The sequence below is a fragment of the Cololabis saira genome, chromosome 12 (genome assembly GCF_033807715.1).
Source record: "Cololabis saira isolate AMF1-May2022 chromosome 12, fColSai1.1, whole genome shotgun sequence".
In the NCBI taxonomy this organism is placed as follows: domain Eukaryota; kingdom Metazoa; phylum Chordata; class Actinopteri; order Beloniformes; family Belonidae; genus Cololabis; species Cololabis saira.
Window position 1 is genome coordinate 6,373,734 of NC_084598.1, and position 17,565 is coordinate 6,391,298.

Consider the following 17,565-nt stretch of genomic DNA (forward strand, 5'->3'; position numbering starts at 1 on the left):
GGAAGAGATGGGAAAATGATGGAGGGGAGGAGGAGGAGGAGGAGTGGGAGGAGGAGGAGGAGGCGGGGGTCGCGCAGCCTGTCGGCTGAGAGGGAGAGAGAGATGGGAGGAGGGAGGAGGAGGAGAGGAGGGGAGGAGGAGGAGGAGGAGGAGGGGGAGGCGTCACTCAGTCAGCGGGTTTCACCAACATCACTTACATTAAAAACGTTTTAATAATAAGATCAAATAAAGCAGGTCCTATACAGGGGCGCCTCCAAAACTGTTTCATGGGGGGGCTTTTTTTTACTTTCTAACTTGTCTGCATGTTGGTAAAAACCTAAGGCATATATGTGTATATATATATATATATATATATATATATATATATATATATATATATATATATATATATATATATAAACCTAAGGCATATATGTATATATATATATATATATATATATATATATATATATATATATATATATATATATATATATATATATATATATATATATTTTTTTTAATTTTTTTTAATATATAATATAGATCATGTATATTTTATTAATATATACATATATTTTTTTCTTTTTTAAGTATTCTTTCTTTTTATTTATTTATTTATTTATTCATTTTTTATTATTAGGCTCAGAAATACTTAAAGAAACGCAGACTGATATGCATTTGACCTAAATGATTTGGGATGAAACCTAAGGCATATATATATATATATATATATATATATATATATATATATATATATATATATATATATATATATATATATATATATATATATGCAGTTTAATATATAATATAGATCATGTATATTTTAATATATCATATATATTTTATAAATATATATATATATGTTGTTTTTTTTTATATATATTTTTTCTTTTTATTTATTTATTCTTTCTATTTTTTTATTATTAGGCTCAGAAATACTTAAAGAAACGCAGACTGATGTGCATTTGACCCAAATGATTTGGGATGAAACTCATAACTGAGATAGAATCTATGTGACCGGCAAGTGTTTTTTTTGTTTTTTTTATTGAGGCCAGTGGGGTGGCCAGCAGGGTGTAGGGGGTGTAGGGGGGGCCGTGGCCACCCCTGCCCCCCCTGGTGGCGCCACTGGTCCTATAGGGTCATCAGAGACATTTCTATAAACCAGGGAAGACTTCATTGTTTGGTTGTTGTGAGTCGTTCATTTTTCAGTGCACCAATTTCATAAACCCACTAACTTAAATATGTCGTAAGAAATTATTAACTTTAAGTAGAAATTATCAGTAAAAACTAAGACTGTACATTTGGCGCAAGCCTCCCTCATTCTTATTCTTGAAAATATGAATTAACGACGTGCCACAGTAAACAAATGAGTATTTCACGGTGGGTGGAGCTGCTCCGCCCACCTGATGTGGTGTTTCAGTCCGGGGTCCCAGAGGCCTGGCTTCATTCACCAGGTTACGAGCTGTACTACACGATTTACATCTTAAAGATACAGGACCAATGAACCTTTTCAACTGGGCTTCAAATATGTTTGACAGATGTTAAAAACTAAGACATCTGAAACATGACAAACTCAATGTTGGAACTTCCCTGTGGATCTTGTAGTGGCTGCATATTTCTAGTCCAGTCAGGAGAATTTAACTCTTTACTTGTAACTGTGTGCATTAGTACAGTATGCCCAATTAGTCACATTAGAAATAGTTGTTCTATAATGTAGTAATTATAAATAATATGAACTATCATGTTTAAAGCAATAAAACAAATTAATCAAACAAACACATTAACCAGTTTAAAAACAAATATAAAAACATGATTTTCACAAGCTACAAAGAGGAAGGGGTTTAGCGGCCTTTAGGGGCCTGATATAACACTATTGGGTGAATGGATAGATTTGCTTATATTTATGTACAGAAATGGGCAGCTATGTATGTTTGTTTGTATGTATGTATGTGTATATGTGTGTATGTAGATATATATAGATATAGAGATAATAATATATATATATATATATATATATATATATATAACTTTATATATTATATATATATATATATATATATATAATATATATAATATCTCTATAAATAATATAGAGATAGTATGGTAAAAATAAGTATATTTTTATAAATATTTATATGGGCATGTGTACAAATATATAGAAAGTATAGGTATATATGTGTGAGTATAATTATAGTATAGAGACTTGAATGGGGGGTAGGATTAAATACGTTTACACTTCTTCCTACTGCTTTTTGCACATGTAAATTAAGATATTAAATGTTAAAGGATGAAATTCTTTGTATTTTTTTTTTGTTTTGTTTTCTTATCTTCTCTTTTAATTGTTATCTTTTTACATGTACAAAATAAATCAATCATAAATGTATTGATCTGGTATTTTCATCCTTTCAGGAATGTATTCACATAGCTTTTGTTTGCAAGTTGTGAAAACTTCGTCACCCCAAGGCGGGGCACATCTACAGCCTCCTCCTCACTTTCTATTCTGCTTTTTTCCTCCACCCTGCTGCCCCGCTGGATGGGGTGAAGCCCCTCAGTGGTGAGAGGAGGGGAAAGGAGAGCAAGCAGTGAAGATGGAAGTCTCGGCTGCTCACCACTCCAACTAATCACTTTCTATTCTGCTTTTTCTTCTTCACCCTCTGCTGCAGATTCCTGTTTCCCCTTTCTCCTCTGCTGACTTTGACTTATTTCTACCAACAGGAAATGCACTCATTACACTTTTAGTTTCAGCCCTTATAGCTATTGACTAGAATGACAAAGACATTTGGAGACACCTTCAATAAGGACTGAAGAGAATAATGAAAATGTACTAAAATTTAATCATTCATAAAAGCTGGAAAATCCTTTGAGACACAGCAACAAGAAGCATTAGAGGTGGTTTAGTACAATATATTTTCAGCTCAAAACAAATCAGTACACACCCCTTCCCCCATCAGTCTATAAAATACTAATTTATTATGCAAAAATTGAAGTAGAATATATTATGGGAAATATGGAAGGCTCGCTGCTCTCAATATAAAACAAAGTCACTTAGGAAAGATGTTATCAATAGACATCCCTGTAAGTAGGAGCAATAACGTATGGACAATGTAGCCTCTTCAGTGACATTGTTAGTGCAGAAATGTACAAGAAGACCAACATTTCACATTGATTCTTTTGCAAATGCAGTTTCACAATATGTCAAAAAAGTTGATGTTACTTTTAATAAAACATTTTAGTTTCCATATATGGATTTTAATCCACAGTCTTCTCTTTTACATTGATATTTCCAGAAGAAAGACACCTTGGGTAAGAGACAGAAAAAAAAAAAAGAACTGTTGTCATCAGGCTGACGATACAAAAGAGGTGGATTTCTTTGCCATTAAAAAGGAGAAAAGTTTCTTGAGAATATGTGCCTTCTCCTGCCATTTTGCAAGTGGTGAACTTTCTACGTCAGCCTTTTTCATAACGCTCTGGAGAGGACTTGGAATGCTGGCACCGTCCACTGGCAAAGAGTTAATGAAGACAACTTTCTGCAAGGAAGAAAAATGAAAGTCAGTGCCTGTAATCAAAGTGAGTACAATTTGTTCGTTAGAAAGAAAAAAAAAAAAACAGTTATGCCCCGGCTGCCTGAGAGCCGCTGGCCTGGTTCCTCTGACGGGCGTTCAACCTTCCAGTGGCCCATTTCATCACATAATCTTAACGTTTTATGCTCTGAAACTCAGCAACTGATCCTCCTTTTTCTTTTCTACCCTTCTCACAGCTCTGCATGTTTAGTTCAGCTGTTGTGTTAAATTATTTTACAACAGCCTTCAGAATTTTTTATCATGACAAATCTTTGAAAGCTGCCCGTCATTTTGACCAGTTAGAATGTGAGACCATAATGCTAAGCAAGTCACATGGGCCCCGTCAATACTGGTGTGTACAGGCTCCGTCCTCCATCTCGTGAGCACCGTCGCTGACTTTGATACTACGTGATGCATCCCATCATGCAGCTGCTGACAGCACACCGCAGAGCTACAAGGCAACCAGACAAATAAGGAAGTGCTGGTGCAGGAGGAGTCTTAATCCCTGACCAGTTTCCCGGCAGAAAGGTTCCTGGGCTTAAAACACCCCGACTACAGTGATAGTGGGTAATTCTAGTGTGGTGTTCACATTTGTGTGTGTTTACGCATAACTGAACTTGGTGTTTTTAAAAACTTTACTGTCACGACAGGAAAGAAACAAATCTGGAACTTGCAATACTGAGATAAAAAAAAGTGAGAACTGTTAAGAGTTTAAGTTCCTATTTCTTATTTCTATAACAGTACAGTTAAGACTGAAAGATTTTCTTTAAATGCACATCTTATGTTTGATCAATACACTGATTGTAAATGAAAATAAAACTGCAGCTATTGGTGGTGGGGTTGAATAATCTTAAGCTGTCTCAGCACAGTAAAGTGTGGATGTGTTAATAGGTTGTAACACGGAGACGGTCTTTCAGCCCTTCTTCGTTACTCTATGTACCGAAGAGCAAATGTGGCTTGTCCTTTACAAACATCACGTTTTTGAATCGTTGAGTTCCAGATGCAGAAAAAAAACAATGTGTTTGCACAAGAAAAAACAATCGGGGGACATTGTCGATGTCCTACATGGTATAATTTGAGGGCACTGGAAATAATGGGTGAGCCCAACATGAGACAAATCTCCGTCATGTCTCCTTGTCTTTCTTTATGGATTCATACATGGTTTTGCAGCTGAAAGGATCTCATTTTTGAACTCAGTGGACTAGAGCTAAGGAAATGGATGAATAGTTTGGTCCCACCATTATTTCACACTGAAGTGTACTTGTTATACCGTCCTACAGCCAGCATGAACAGAAGGAATGATCGCAGCAACCTAAACCACCTAAATCTCTTTCAAAGACTTATACAAACGTTTAGCATACTAAAACCATGTGCGTTTTCAAAATGTAAAAAGTTGCCTTTTTCTTTTAGTTTAAAAACCCTATATGATCCTTATTAAACATAGCATATTAAACATGCTGATATGAACTGTAGTCTCCATCCCTCAGCACCTGTGATGCTCACCACCTCTAAAAGCTTCATGAATCCAGCTGAATATTGAAGTACTGTAAGCAGCACATTTACATTCACTAACCCATTAAAAAAAAGATTACATGTGGACTATATACAGTACTTGTCACATAAAATGGTCCAGATCATGCACAAAGATTGATGTGATCACGTAATATAATAAATAAAAAAAAATACAGCTACACTGCTCCAGCAGTAGGTGGAGCCACAACATTAAACATTTAAAAATTATGAACATTATAAGCCATTTTTGATCAAATAAAATGCTTGACAATCCATTTTGGGATTCTCAATCATTTAAAATGTCCATGACTGATATTTCTTAATCATTTTCCTTCTTTCCTCTTATCATTCCACATTAAAACACCATGAGAAAAGCATGACAGATTAGAAACAGGCAAAGGGGGACTTGAGACAGCTTCAAATTATTCAATCCCACCACTTCAATTCAAAGAAAAGATTTAATGTCCTTCAAGAATATGAGTTTGAATAATTTAGTTGCATTTCCACACGACTCACCTGGCGTGGAGCAACCGAAGCCCTTACAGCAGTGTGCAGTTTGACTTCTTTTTTGTTTTCTTCTTTTCCATCGGCGTTTTTCTGTTGATCTGTCTCACCAGATCGTAGAAAATCTACAAAAACAACAATTCTCTGGTCTCAATACATATTTTTGGTCAGCAGCGCATTCTTGCAGCAATGAAAAAGCAGCAGTTTTAGTCATCAACGATGAACACTTAAGAAAAACATTATTAGAGCAGCTTTCTTAAAGTTGATACAAGAGCATTTGTTTTTTTTTTTCCTGTAATCTGTAACTATTTAACCAAACGACTTCCTCCATCTTTTTCTCTACATGGGATTTTGTTCTGTTACAACATTGTCATGAACCGGCCCGTAAACAAGCAAGTGAACCCAAATGTAGGGCGTAAAGCTGGTGTACATGATAACTTGAACAGACCTCATTAACATTGATCTTGGATTTGGCTGACGTCTCTAAAAAGGCACAGTTGTTCCACTGGCGGGCCAGGTTCTGGCCCTGCTCCTTCCCGACCACACGCTCGTCCTCCAGGTCGCACTTGTTTCCCACCAGGATCATGGGAACCTGATCGATCACAAAGAGGAAACCCTGGTGTTAGTTTAGTGTAAAATTAAATATCATTTTTATAATTTTATGAAAGCTTGGATAGCTTTGTAATAAAATTGCAGAAATAATTCATTTCTTAGGGTAATAAAACTAATTAAAAAAAAAGGTTTTTCAATTAATATTGCTAATGTTTGTTAGGCTGTTTGTTTTATGGGAGTTTCTTCTTGGGAATTTGGAAAAAAACCAACCCAGGTATTGAATGATGTCTTGTGAGTGGCTCCTCATGACCGTCTATCATCAATAATAAAGATGCACCGATTGCAATTGTGTTGGCCGATTCCTATTACCGGTTTTTCAGTGAGTGTGGCCTGCCATTACCGATTTATTTGGAAGAACACTAATGATCCATTTTTTTTAAATACTTAGTATCCCAAATATTTAGAATTTTTTTGCATCATGGTTTTTATTATTTTGCATATATTATATCATTTTTGTATTCATCATTGTAAAAATTTGTAATAGAAATAGTACTTAAATATTTATGTGATGCTATGTATAACTTTTTTTATTAAGGAAACAGTAGGTAATAAACTGACTTTATAACTTGCTTGCGATCAATAACTCATGCCAGAGTGAACTGTGGCTTCTCTTCCGTGTCCAGCTGGGTGGTTTTAGCGGTATAGAGTTAACAACTGAAGTGGATCAAAACATTTAATCAAAAGACGAGAATGGACATTGTTCAAAATTTTTTCCTAACATGTGGGATTTTAATCCACTTCAAATGTTGACTACTGTATATAATAATTTTGTACCACAGCAGGTGAGGTTATACAATGTTTTTGCTTTATACAGATTCACCTTTAGTGAATTCCATATTATATTGTGCAACTTTGCATTAGAAATAAACATTTAAATACTGATTCAAAAAACCTTTTTGGTCTCCATTATTAGATTTCACATCCAATAGGGCTCTAAATACCACTTCAGATGAATTCATATAAAGCAATACATTATTATATTATTGGGCGAAGCATTTAGTTTAGTAGTGTGCTTAGCCAATGGCTGGCCATCACTTCATCAGCAATCGTCATGCTATGAAGCTTAGCAAAGCAATCATCTGTTTGTACACCAGACACCCCGCATGGCCTAAACGCAGCAGTCATTTAGGATTTCACCACCGAAACCATATGTGAAATGAAAAATATTCTGCTGTAAATATTGGCAAGCAGCTCCTCCATAATGATGGGCTGATGCAGCTGGGGCCACGGCTAACATTGATTGACATGAGGTGGGTGTGTTTGAGTCGGCTTCACCTCCCTCTTTAACCATTTACAATACGGCACCTGCATTACCAGCACTGCTATTAAAAAAGAGGCTGCGTCTAACTTTCCACATCTAATTAAAAATAAGTCAACACAATACCAACATCATCTGGTACTGCTCATAGATTGTATATTGTACATACATATTCAGGAAAAAAGGGGGAAAAAATGCTTTAGCAAAGTAACCCCTTAATGAATACACAAACATTGATCCAACCTGCTATGAAGAAGTTAACAGGCTGCACCTTCCTCCAACTCAAGAGACGAAGATTTAGAGCTCTTGATAGATATGACATATTCCTGCCCCCCCCCAGATTTTTTGATTGTGAACTACACTGAATAAAATTTTATATATATATATATATATATATATATATATATATATATATATATATATATATATATATATTCTGCTTACATGTATGTTTTAAACTAGTCATATATACTGGGATTAGTAATCGTTACATACATTTATGATTTTATGAACCAACTCTACTGATGACTTAATAACCAAGGACTTTTCAGAGTGAGAGTGTAACTTGCAAAGTGTGCTAAATTCATCAGTGTTTCATTTCCTCTTTAAATCTTTATTTGACGACATGAAAAAAGTAAATTAATCTGAAACGATGAATTTCAAACAGATACGCATTGAAGTTATTGTTCAAATCAAAGTGCACATTATTGCTTATAGTCTGGTCTTTCTAAAAAAGTACTCTTTTTTAAATTACTTTTACACATTTTAAGTAATCTTCAGCTGAAAGAAACTATCATTTCACATTTTTTCCAGATGCTAAAAAAACTAAAATAAAAAGCAGACTTTGGCAGCAATACAGCCAAAATCTGCATTTAATAAAAGTGCAAAAGCCTATATGCACTGGAGAAAAGTCATATCAGAACAATCTGCAACAGATGATTTCCAGGTGACTTTTCAGCCCATTTTCATTCATGTACGATGCGTGTTGAGTTATGTTTTCCAGTAGTGACCTAAAAACGTTTGTGGATGCTGAGTTTGTTTTTTTAAACAGTCTTTTGGAATGAATGCAAACTATTACGGCCGTAGCTGGAGGCGTCTATAACTGCTGTCTAATGCAATAAGACAACTATTCAAAGGTACTTCCCACAACTCTCCTTCAAACAAACCAAAATATCCCTCTTACGTCCTCAGTGTCCTTCACTCGGAGGATCTGCTCCCGCAGGTCCTGCAGGTCATTAAACGTTGACTGCGCTGTAATGGAGTACACCAAAGCAAAGCCTTGTCCATTCTTCATATACAGGTCCCTCATAGCTGTGAACTGTTCCTGCAGAACAGAAACAGAAAGGAGACACCATCAGTATTCTGTTTGCATTTACCTGGAAATATCCTCCATCAAATATTCGTGTTTGGACAGACTTACTGTTCCAGCTGTATCCAAAATTTCAAGCATACATTGCTGCCCGTCGACCTCAACTTGCTGTCAGGGAAAAACATTTTTATGAGATTAAAGGAAGCATTCCCACAGCCAGTCAGTGATTGATCTGATTCTCAGAAAGCCATATGAAGAGATTATAAATCATACCTTTCTGTAGGAATCCTCTATAGTGGGGTCATACTTCTCCACGAAAATGCCCTGCACAAATTGGACTGTCTGGAAGAGAGAAAAGGAAACATAAGATGACAAAAACAGTGAATCATTCCAAAAAATTTATAGTTTTTGCAAAGAGTGCATCAATTACTGGAAATCTGATGATTTTGAACAGGAACTATGAAATAATTTCTTTTTTTGGTCCTTATGGTACATGGACACACACACTCTGGAATACACGCATTTACCGTACATATGACTAAAAAACATCCAGCGACACCACTTTGTAGGGCTGGGGGTGAACAATTATTTAAAAATAAAAACAATTAATCGGGCTATTATTTTATCAGTCAACTAATCTAATGAGAAATTGGACGATTATTCTAACGATTATTTTTCTGTTTGATTAATAAAAACCATATTCATCAAATAAATAGTAAAAAAAATCTTTAATAATATAGTTTATTAAACACAGTTTTGAAAAGCAAAATAAAAATATAGAATAAACTTATACAAAATAAAAAGACCACCCTGTTTATTCTTACAGTCCAACAAAACACTGCACGGCACAGTGTTTTGTTGGTATGTATATTATCCAAATGTGTTAAAAACACATTAAAAATAACATATTTGGATAAAACAGGGCACTGTTTCACACTAAATTACATATTTGTATTACATTAAAAGTCTAATCAAGAAAAGAGCCTTTGTATGGCGGATAGAATTAAAAAAAAAAAAGTTGTTTTCAGTAGGAATCATTTTCCGGTGGCACTTTAGCTTCTGCTAACTGGTAAAAAAAAACAACAACAACAATGTTTTTGATGCCGGTAAACAGAGTTATGACCAGAAAACATCAATTGTAGGAGCTGATGCAGACCATAATTTTTTTTTTTAAGTATTTCCATACTTGAGGGCTGTTTTTGGGGGCTTAGTTTGCACTAACAGCAAACTGTTACCAGTAGTTTTGGGTGACAGACGTGTGCGTGGCGACGATATTTTGAAGTCAACGCGTCGATACAGGCCTACTGGGCAATATAATGATTTTAACGATTAATTTGAATTATTAGTTTATGAAGCTGTGGGATATGGAGGACCAAAACTGACATCATTAAAAAAATAAAAGCAGAAAGTATATAATCATAATCATACACTCTCACACACTCACACACACACACACACACACACACACACACACACACACACACACACACACACACACACACACACACACACACACACACACACACACACACACACACACACACACACACACACACACACACACACACACACACACACACACACGGGCTGGGCGATTTTGGACAAAAATAAAATCCCGATTTCTTTTCTCTGAAAACCCGATTTTCGATTTTTTTGGTAAAACTACAAAAGACAATGGAATAAATGGTTTCAAATATTTTGTCTTTATTTTTAAAGAAAAATAGCAAACAAATTTCCCTATTGGGAATGAAGTACAATTGAAAGATACTGTAAATCCTCCTTGAGTTTAGTAAAGTGACAACATTTACAATTTTCTTGACCAAACAAAGATGACTAGACGAGCTCTGTCTGTAATGCAGCCAACTGCAAAAAAGGAAAATTTTCCGATTTCCTACAAGGACGCCAACGGTTTTCAATTTAAGCTGTACGATTACGGTATGGCGCCCGGCCGCTGCATCCACATCCTTCTGTAGTTCTGCAACAAACCCCTGACAGTCTATTCAGACACTGACAAACTCACATAGCAGCGTTTAGTTTTCTCAGTGTTCCCAGAGCAGACAGTTCCTCCAGCCGTCTGGAAGTGGTTTGCTTTTGCGACATCTGACATTGTGCTGACTGCTGTAAAGTTTGTCCATCGTCCATGGCAACTAAAGGTAGTTGCATAACTAATTTATTCCAGCGTGTTAAACGAGTGGGAAAATTTTTTGGCACTCACGGCAGCATAAGAAGGCCTGGTGGAAAGAAGCGACAGACACGGTGGCGTTTCATGCTGAGTACAATCAATTATAATTACGTTATTTATTTTACAATAAACTGAGTATTAAGTAGGCCTGTGTTGAAAAAAAAAAAAAATCGATTTTCCGATTCTAAATCGATTCTCATATTAATTCCTAAAAATCGATCGATAAAGATCGATCCCCCCCCCATCATTTTCGCCAGGTAAACTTTAATCCCAGTAGTCGGACACACAGTTTGTCATGACATTTCTGAAAAATGCCAGGTGCTTCATGGCAATATGTGTGCGTGGTGACAGAATAAATTAGATAAGCTAAAATGATTTGTTTACTGCATGAACTGTTGCAATTTCTTTCTTTTTTGCACTTTAAATGGATATTGAAAGGCCTGTTTGAGTTATTTATTTCTTAGTTATTTCACAATAATTATTATTTCACTAGTTATTTTACAGTCATATAACAGCTCAAAAAACATTTTAAATAACACTAAGCCAAATCAATATCGAATCGGATTCTGATAATCGATTCTGAATATTAAGAATCGGAATCCAATCGATTCTTGACATTTGAATCGATACCCAGCCCTAGTATTAAGAGTAAAAAATGCACACAATTTATTACAATAGTGATAGTCATCTGTTGTCAAATATATCCACTGTTAAAACTTCCTCCATTGTTTTTCCTTTAAAAAGAAAAAAAATAAATAAAGTAAAATTGAGTTTGCTGTTTTTAAGATATTTTATTTCTTAAGCCATATTGCCAAGCCCAAATACCAAATGTTAGAGACAACAAACTTAATGCAACAAATAAAAAACAGTGTCACTCTACCGAGTTAGCCCAGTGTCATGAAGTTAACAAAGGTTAAGAGACCAAAACTATAGCTAGTCAAGAAAACTGCCGGTTGCCACCGTCATCTTCAACTGGTAAGAGCAATGGAAAAGTTTATCCACGACGATGACACCTCGCACTAGACGACCAGCAAGAGAAACTTCTAAGATGTTGGGTTACCAGAACTTTGATTCTTGCTTCAGTTTTAAAATAGAAATATACACACATCCGTCAGCATTTTTTCTTTTATCAGCAGTGGACATAAACATTAGCATATAATTGTGTTATCATAAAGTCAGAAAGTTCCTGAAATTTATAGTCTGAAAATACGAGTTTATAGAACTTTTTCAAACTCGCAGATTGTTTTCCCTGCTCAAATGACTCTGGTGTGCCATTGTAGAAAATGGCAGCATAGACGTTAAAACAAAAAAGTAATCAATCCTTAAAATGACAATCGCTGCCTCTCTTCCTGTAGTTTTGAAGAACACAGCACCATTCATACCATTTTCTTAAAGACAAGAATCCTAACTGTATAGACAAAATAACACCAATCATTCAGAATATTGAGTAAATATTGTGTATTATGATTCTTCATTACAGTAAAATGAGATTTAAGCTAATTTAACTTGTCAAAGGAATCATTCAGATTGTAAAATCTAGATCTTAAAAACAATTTAAAGTGAAGTTTTATATATTATTTTTCAAAAAATGTCTTTCTAATTTAAAGCCATTAAATATAAGAGACAGTTTGGTAGAACAAATCTAAAAATAATTACTTTGCTTTGTTCTAGTTACACAGTAGTGTTAATTCAATGTTATGGTCATTTTAGATTTAAATATGTGGTACTGATGAATTATACAACGTTGTTAATTTTTGAAGTTATGAAATATGGAACAGAGTTCTAAATATATATGTGCTAAACGGAAAGCTTGGCCGACAACATGTTTCAAATCTGCATTTCTAATACCGGTATATAAAAACTACGTTTTATGATGAGCCAATTTGTTGTGGGGCTGTGGTACTTATTTTGATTGGGTGTACACAAACAGCAGATGAAAGATAACTACTTCATAATTATACTCATAAATATACTCACCAGTGCAGACTTTCCAACACCTCCAGATCCCAGCACAACTAGCTTGTACTCACGCATGGTAAGCAACTTCACTGAAGAGCACAAAAGTCTGGGAATTAAACAGATAATTACAGTGTTATTCTCTGCTACAAATGTGAAAGAGAAAAAAAATGCTCTCCACATAATTCAAACATTGCATCAATATTTAAAGGAGCCGTCTGTAAGAAATGGCCAAAACTGGTACTGCACTGTCACTTTTTCAATATTGTTGAGCGGCGTGTGCCCTCCCCCTCCTCCCCCCGACCAGAGGTTGCCAGGTAGGCTGCAGAATGCAGCAGGAACGTAGGCTGCCATGGCTGAGATAATTAGAGCCGAGCTGGCAACCCGGATGCCGAAACAATACTGACTTGGTGATTGGGAGATAGGTGGAGGGTGGAGCTTCAGAAACAATACTGACTTGGTGATTGGGAGATAGGTGGAGGGTGGAGCTTCAGAAACAATACTGACTTGGTGATTGGGAGATAGGTGGAGGGTGGAGCTTCAGAAACAATACTGACTTGGTGATTGGGAGATAGGTGGAGGGTGGAGCTTCAGGCCAAAACAAAATATGACAACATAAACATCAGTTGAGGGCTGCAACTCCTCTTTTTAAACTGGAATATCCTGGCTTGAGTGCTGTTGTCAGTGCTATAAGTATTTGATATGAACATGATTTTTAAATGTCTGTTGACATATCGGGGTCATTTTATGATTCGTTTTATTATTGCTCTTACATACAGCTCCTTTAATTATATGTTTATATTCTATATAAATGTCTGATCAGCCAAACTTTTAGGAAATACTGTAAATGTAGGGGTGGTGCAATCGACACTGCATCAAGTGAATCGAATGTGGATTTGTGAAAACCAAGAAAAACATCATCTCAAGTTTCATCAATAAAACTAATGTTTTCAGGAGATACAATGGTTACAGTACATTTGGGTATATTTAAATTATGATTTTCATGCTTTTTATAAATTTAAAATAAAATGTAATCAATATATATATATATATATATATATATATATATATATATATATATTTGTTTTTTATATGAGAAAATCTTTGCACCAAGTGTACATTTGCACTGTTGGCCTCAGTCAACAAGCAGCAGAGCAATTTACACTGGCATTACATTTTTTTCAAGTTCTTATTCTATTCTGTAATTATTTACTCTGCAATTATAAAGGGGACGCTTACATAAGCTCCACTCACGTAACAATGACTCAAAGATCTCATTTCAGAACTGTGCCACAAAGAGGTTCTGAAACTCAAATCGCTGAATTTGTGCGGTTTTTCCCTTTACAAAATGCAGAATAACACACAAAAGTACAAATGAGAAGTCTGTATCAAATGTTACACAGAAATATATTTGATGTAAACTGTCAATGGGGGTGAATGGTAGGGTAAACCTTAATCTAAGAACCTCTTTCCATTTACTAATTATTCTAGGTCTGAGAGACCTTTGTCAAACGTTGAGACAAACAATACAAAAACCACTCTGTCACATACAGCCAGCATTAGCAATTCTAACTATGATGTATGAAGCACCACCAGAAGCCCACAGTGCGAGACAGGCACACGAGGCTCTCTACAAAGAGCCTTTGTGATCGCCCTCCTCTACTCAAGTACACCATACAAACAGAGAATGGAGATCAGAGCGTGCATGCATGCCCACTGCCCTGAAATCATTACTGAGGTGGGTGGGGGTGGAGGGTGGGGGAGACGAGGGTGCACCTAGAGGTGACATCAGCATGTACCTGATACGTTTGCTCGACTAAAAAGGAACATAATGTAAATATCACGCTGTTTGAATTGTAAATTTACGTGGGTTTGCCTCAAAGCCTGGGCATCAGAGAAGAAACACAAGTCTTCCTCTGATTAGATACAAGGCTGGGCACAAACAGCAGACGTAACAAGCAGTAGAGATGACGACCTTCAGCAATCCTACTCACGGCTTTGCTAGTGAGAGAGCCTTGTTGTTCTTGCTGACAGTTAATGAATACTTTATTTCCAGATCGTGATAGCGAAGCCAATGTATTACTCCATTTTCAAATGAACAATACCCTTTATCAAACTGTTCTTTGCGAAACAAAATATTCTTTCAGCAAGATATTTTTTTTTTTTTTTTACATACCGTGTACACGGTTGCTGCTGTTGACAAGTCCCCTCTACATCTGGGGAAGAAGGGCCAACAGCTCCTCGGGTTCACGGATTTCAACCACTCCTAAAAAGGTCCTGAGGATCAGCTTGGCCACACCAAACCGTTTAGACAGGAAACTGGTCCTAAACTGAACCAAAGAGAGAGAAAAAACAACTTATATACCACAACAAGTCAAAATAAAGTTTAACATATAGAAAAACATAGAAAAACAAAAAAGAAAAACATGAACAGGTTAACCAGAGCAGGATCTAGAGGTGACTGTAGTCAGCGTTTTCATACCGAGCATCTCATACATGGAACACAAATGTCATACGAGACAGACCCACCCTCGCCTCCTTCATTAAACACTTAGGAACAAGCTTCTAGAGAATCAAGTCTGCACTCATCTATTTTATTGTATGTTTTATCTTATATCTTAGTGTATTTTATTGTATTTTCTTCTATTGTGTATTTATTAGTGTATTTTACTGCTGTGTGTCATCATTTCTTGGACTGTATGTAATATGTATGTGTGTCTTTTACATCAACCTGCCCCAGGGACTAAAGATGCAAATTAGCCACTGACTATAATCTAGCATATTTACATGAAAATGTTATTATTAATATGTACTGTCCCTGGTTCCTTTCCTTTAAAAATAAAATACAAAATACAAATACAAAAAATATTACAAACTAAGTCGTTTGCCTTTTTGCTTAGAAGGACTGATAAAGAAAAACTGCCCTAATTTACACTAAACAGAATTGTATAATTGGGTCACTGCTTTCAACCATGGGAAGAATTAAAACCTGGATCAGATCTGTCACTTGAAGCTCTGCAGTTCAGTCCTGATCCGCGGGGCGGACCAACACACACCTCGGCTTAACCTGCACATTACTCACTTTTTATTAGCATTATTTTTAATAGAGCCTCTTATATATTTTTAGTTGTACACGCCGATAAAGTTTACGGCTGTAGTCGCCGGTAAAAACGAAGTTGTTGTCGAGACAAGTTTCGGGAGGAAGGGTGTGGCTACTCCAGCACAACACTCAAGCCTGATTTATGGTTCCGCGTTAAATCGACGCTGAGCCTACGGCGTATGGCGCGCGTCGCCGCGTAAACTACGGCGTAGGCTCTGCGTCGGTGTAACGCAGAACCATAAATCAGCCCTGACAGAGTCGGCTAAAGAGAAACTATTAACATACACATATATACAAACATATATATACACATAAATGATTGGCAGCATTTATAAAGACAGGACAAACTAAGAAGGCCCATCGGTGACTGCTCTGGTGTTGGGGAAACTACAACTAGTGACTCCAACAAAGTTTTGACAACTCCTCCACTAGCATCCCGTTAGCACATGCTACCTGGTTCTGGGGGAACACCTGGATCTGGGGACAGGAAACTACACTAGAACTGAAGTATCTCCAGGGGGGCGAGGGTTATAAGCTGCCTGATGTTAGATCAACCCGTCCCCTAATGTTCCTCACAACTGCTCAGCTCGGACCGGAGCGCTAACGAGTTAAGGCTGATTTATGGTACCGCGTTACACCGACGCAGAGGCTACGGCGTAATTAACGCGGCAACGCGCACACTACGCCGTCGATTTAACGCGGAGCCATAAATCAGCCTTAAGCCACCAATTAGCCTAGCCTGGACTAGCCGCCGCGGCTAAGCTGCGGGACTGGTTCTGGTCCGGTACCGCGGTCCGATGGTACCGGACCAGGACCAATCCCGCAGGCATCACAGCAGACAAACAGACGCGAGGACGGACCGTGAGTTACCGGTGCTGGAGCGGAGAGCCGGGGGTGTAGCGACACTCACCGTGATCCGCTCGGAGTGGACGCGGAGCGGGGACGCGCACACGGTTACGAGCGCGACGCTGATTGGACCAGAGCCAGCCAATCACAGGCGTCCAGGTTACGACACACACGCTGCAACTTCAAACACCAGTTATGCTTATAAAAGCTGTATTGTACTGTACCCAGTACTCAAGTTGTAAAAAAAAAATAATCAGGGGGGATTTTATCATATGGGGACAGATAATTTGTGCTGATTACAAATAATATAATATATTACAAATAACAGCACTGACACCTGCAGAAATACTGCAGGAATGACATAGCTTCTGTAAGCTTTAAATATCCACTGGGCTTACATCAAATACATCAAAACACAACAATAAAAAACAGTTTTCTGAACGTATCAATATGCCTCTGTCCTTCACAGGATAAGTACAATGGATCACTGCAAAAACTCAAAATCTTAACAAAAATATTTGTCTTATTTCTAGTCTTTCTTATTTCTTATTTCTATTTCATATTTCTTATTTCTATGTCTCATTTTAGGAAAAAAAATCTCATTACACTTAAAACAAGACTCATCACCGGAAAAAAAACGACAATTTTCACCTGTTTCAAGTAGATTTTCACTTGAAATAAGTAGAAAAATCTGCCAGTGGAACAAGATTTTTTTGCTTGTAATGAGAAGATAAATCTTGT

The 17,565-nt window shown here is 36.6% G+C and overlaps 1 protein-coding gene across 3 annotated transcripts; it reads right to left on the bottom strand.

Moving 5' to 3' along the window:
* Positions 1–2,799: 2,799 nt before the first annotated feature.
* On the bottom strand, positions 2,800–16,929 carry LOC133456732 (ras-related protein Rap-1A). Of its 3 annotated transcripts, none has more exons than XM_061735288.1 (9): positions 16,889–16,929; positions 15,055–15,208; positions 12,900–12,987; positions 9,014–9,082; positions 8,852–8,908; positions 8,615–8,755; positions 6,010–6,153; positions 5,574–5,686; positions 2,800–3,512 (listed from the first exon to the last, which is right to left on the bottom strand). In XM_061735288.1, exons 3-8 carry the CDS (start codon positions 12,954–12,956, stop codon positions 5,597–5,599), a joined length of 558 nt encoding a protein of 185 aa, XP_061591272.1. In that variant the 5' UTR covers positions 12,957–12,987; positions 15,055–15,208; positions 16,889–16,929; the 3' UTR covers positions 2,800–3,512; positions 5,574–5,596. The 3 variants fall into 3 exon arrangements, with proteins under 3 accessions (XP_061591272.1, XP_061591270.1, XP_061591271.1); XM_061735286.1 differs by having other exon boundaries at positions 16,849–16,923; XM_061735287.1 differs by having other exon boundaries at positions 16,839–16,907.
* Positions 16,930–17,565: the final 636 nt, after the last annotated feature.

Excerpts from the sequence above, each read along its gene's own strand:
- LOC133456732 (XM_061735288.1), bottom strand. The coding sequence starts at position 12,956 with ATGCGTGAGTACAAGCTAGTTGTGCTGGGATCTGGAGGTGTTGGAAAG. Across the intron at positions 9,083-12,899 it reads GTGTTGGAAAGTCTGCACTG|ACAGTCCAATTTGTGCAGGG; the intron begins GTGAGTATATTT and ends TCTCTCTTCCAG. Across the intron at positions 5,687-6,009 it reads CCAAGATCAATGTTAATGAG|ATTTTCTACGATCTGGTGAG; the intron begins GTCTGTTCAAGT and ends TTGTTTTTGTAG.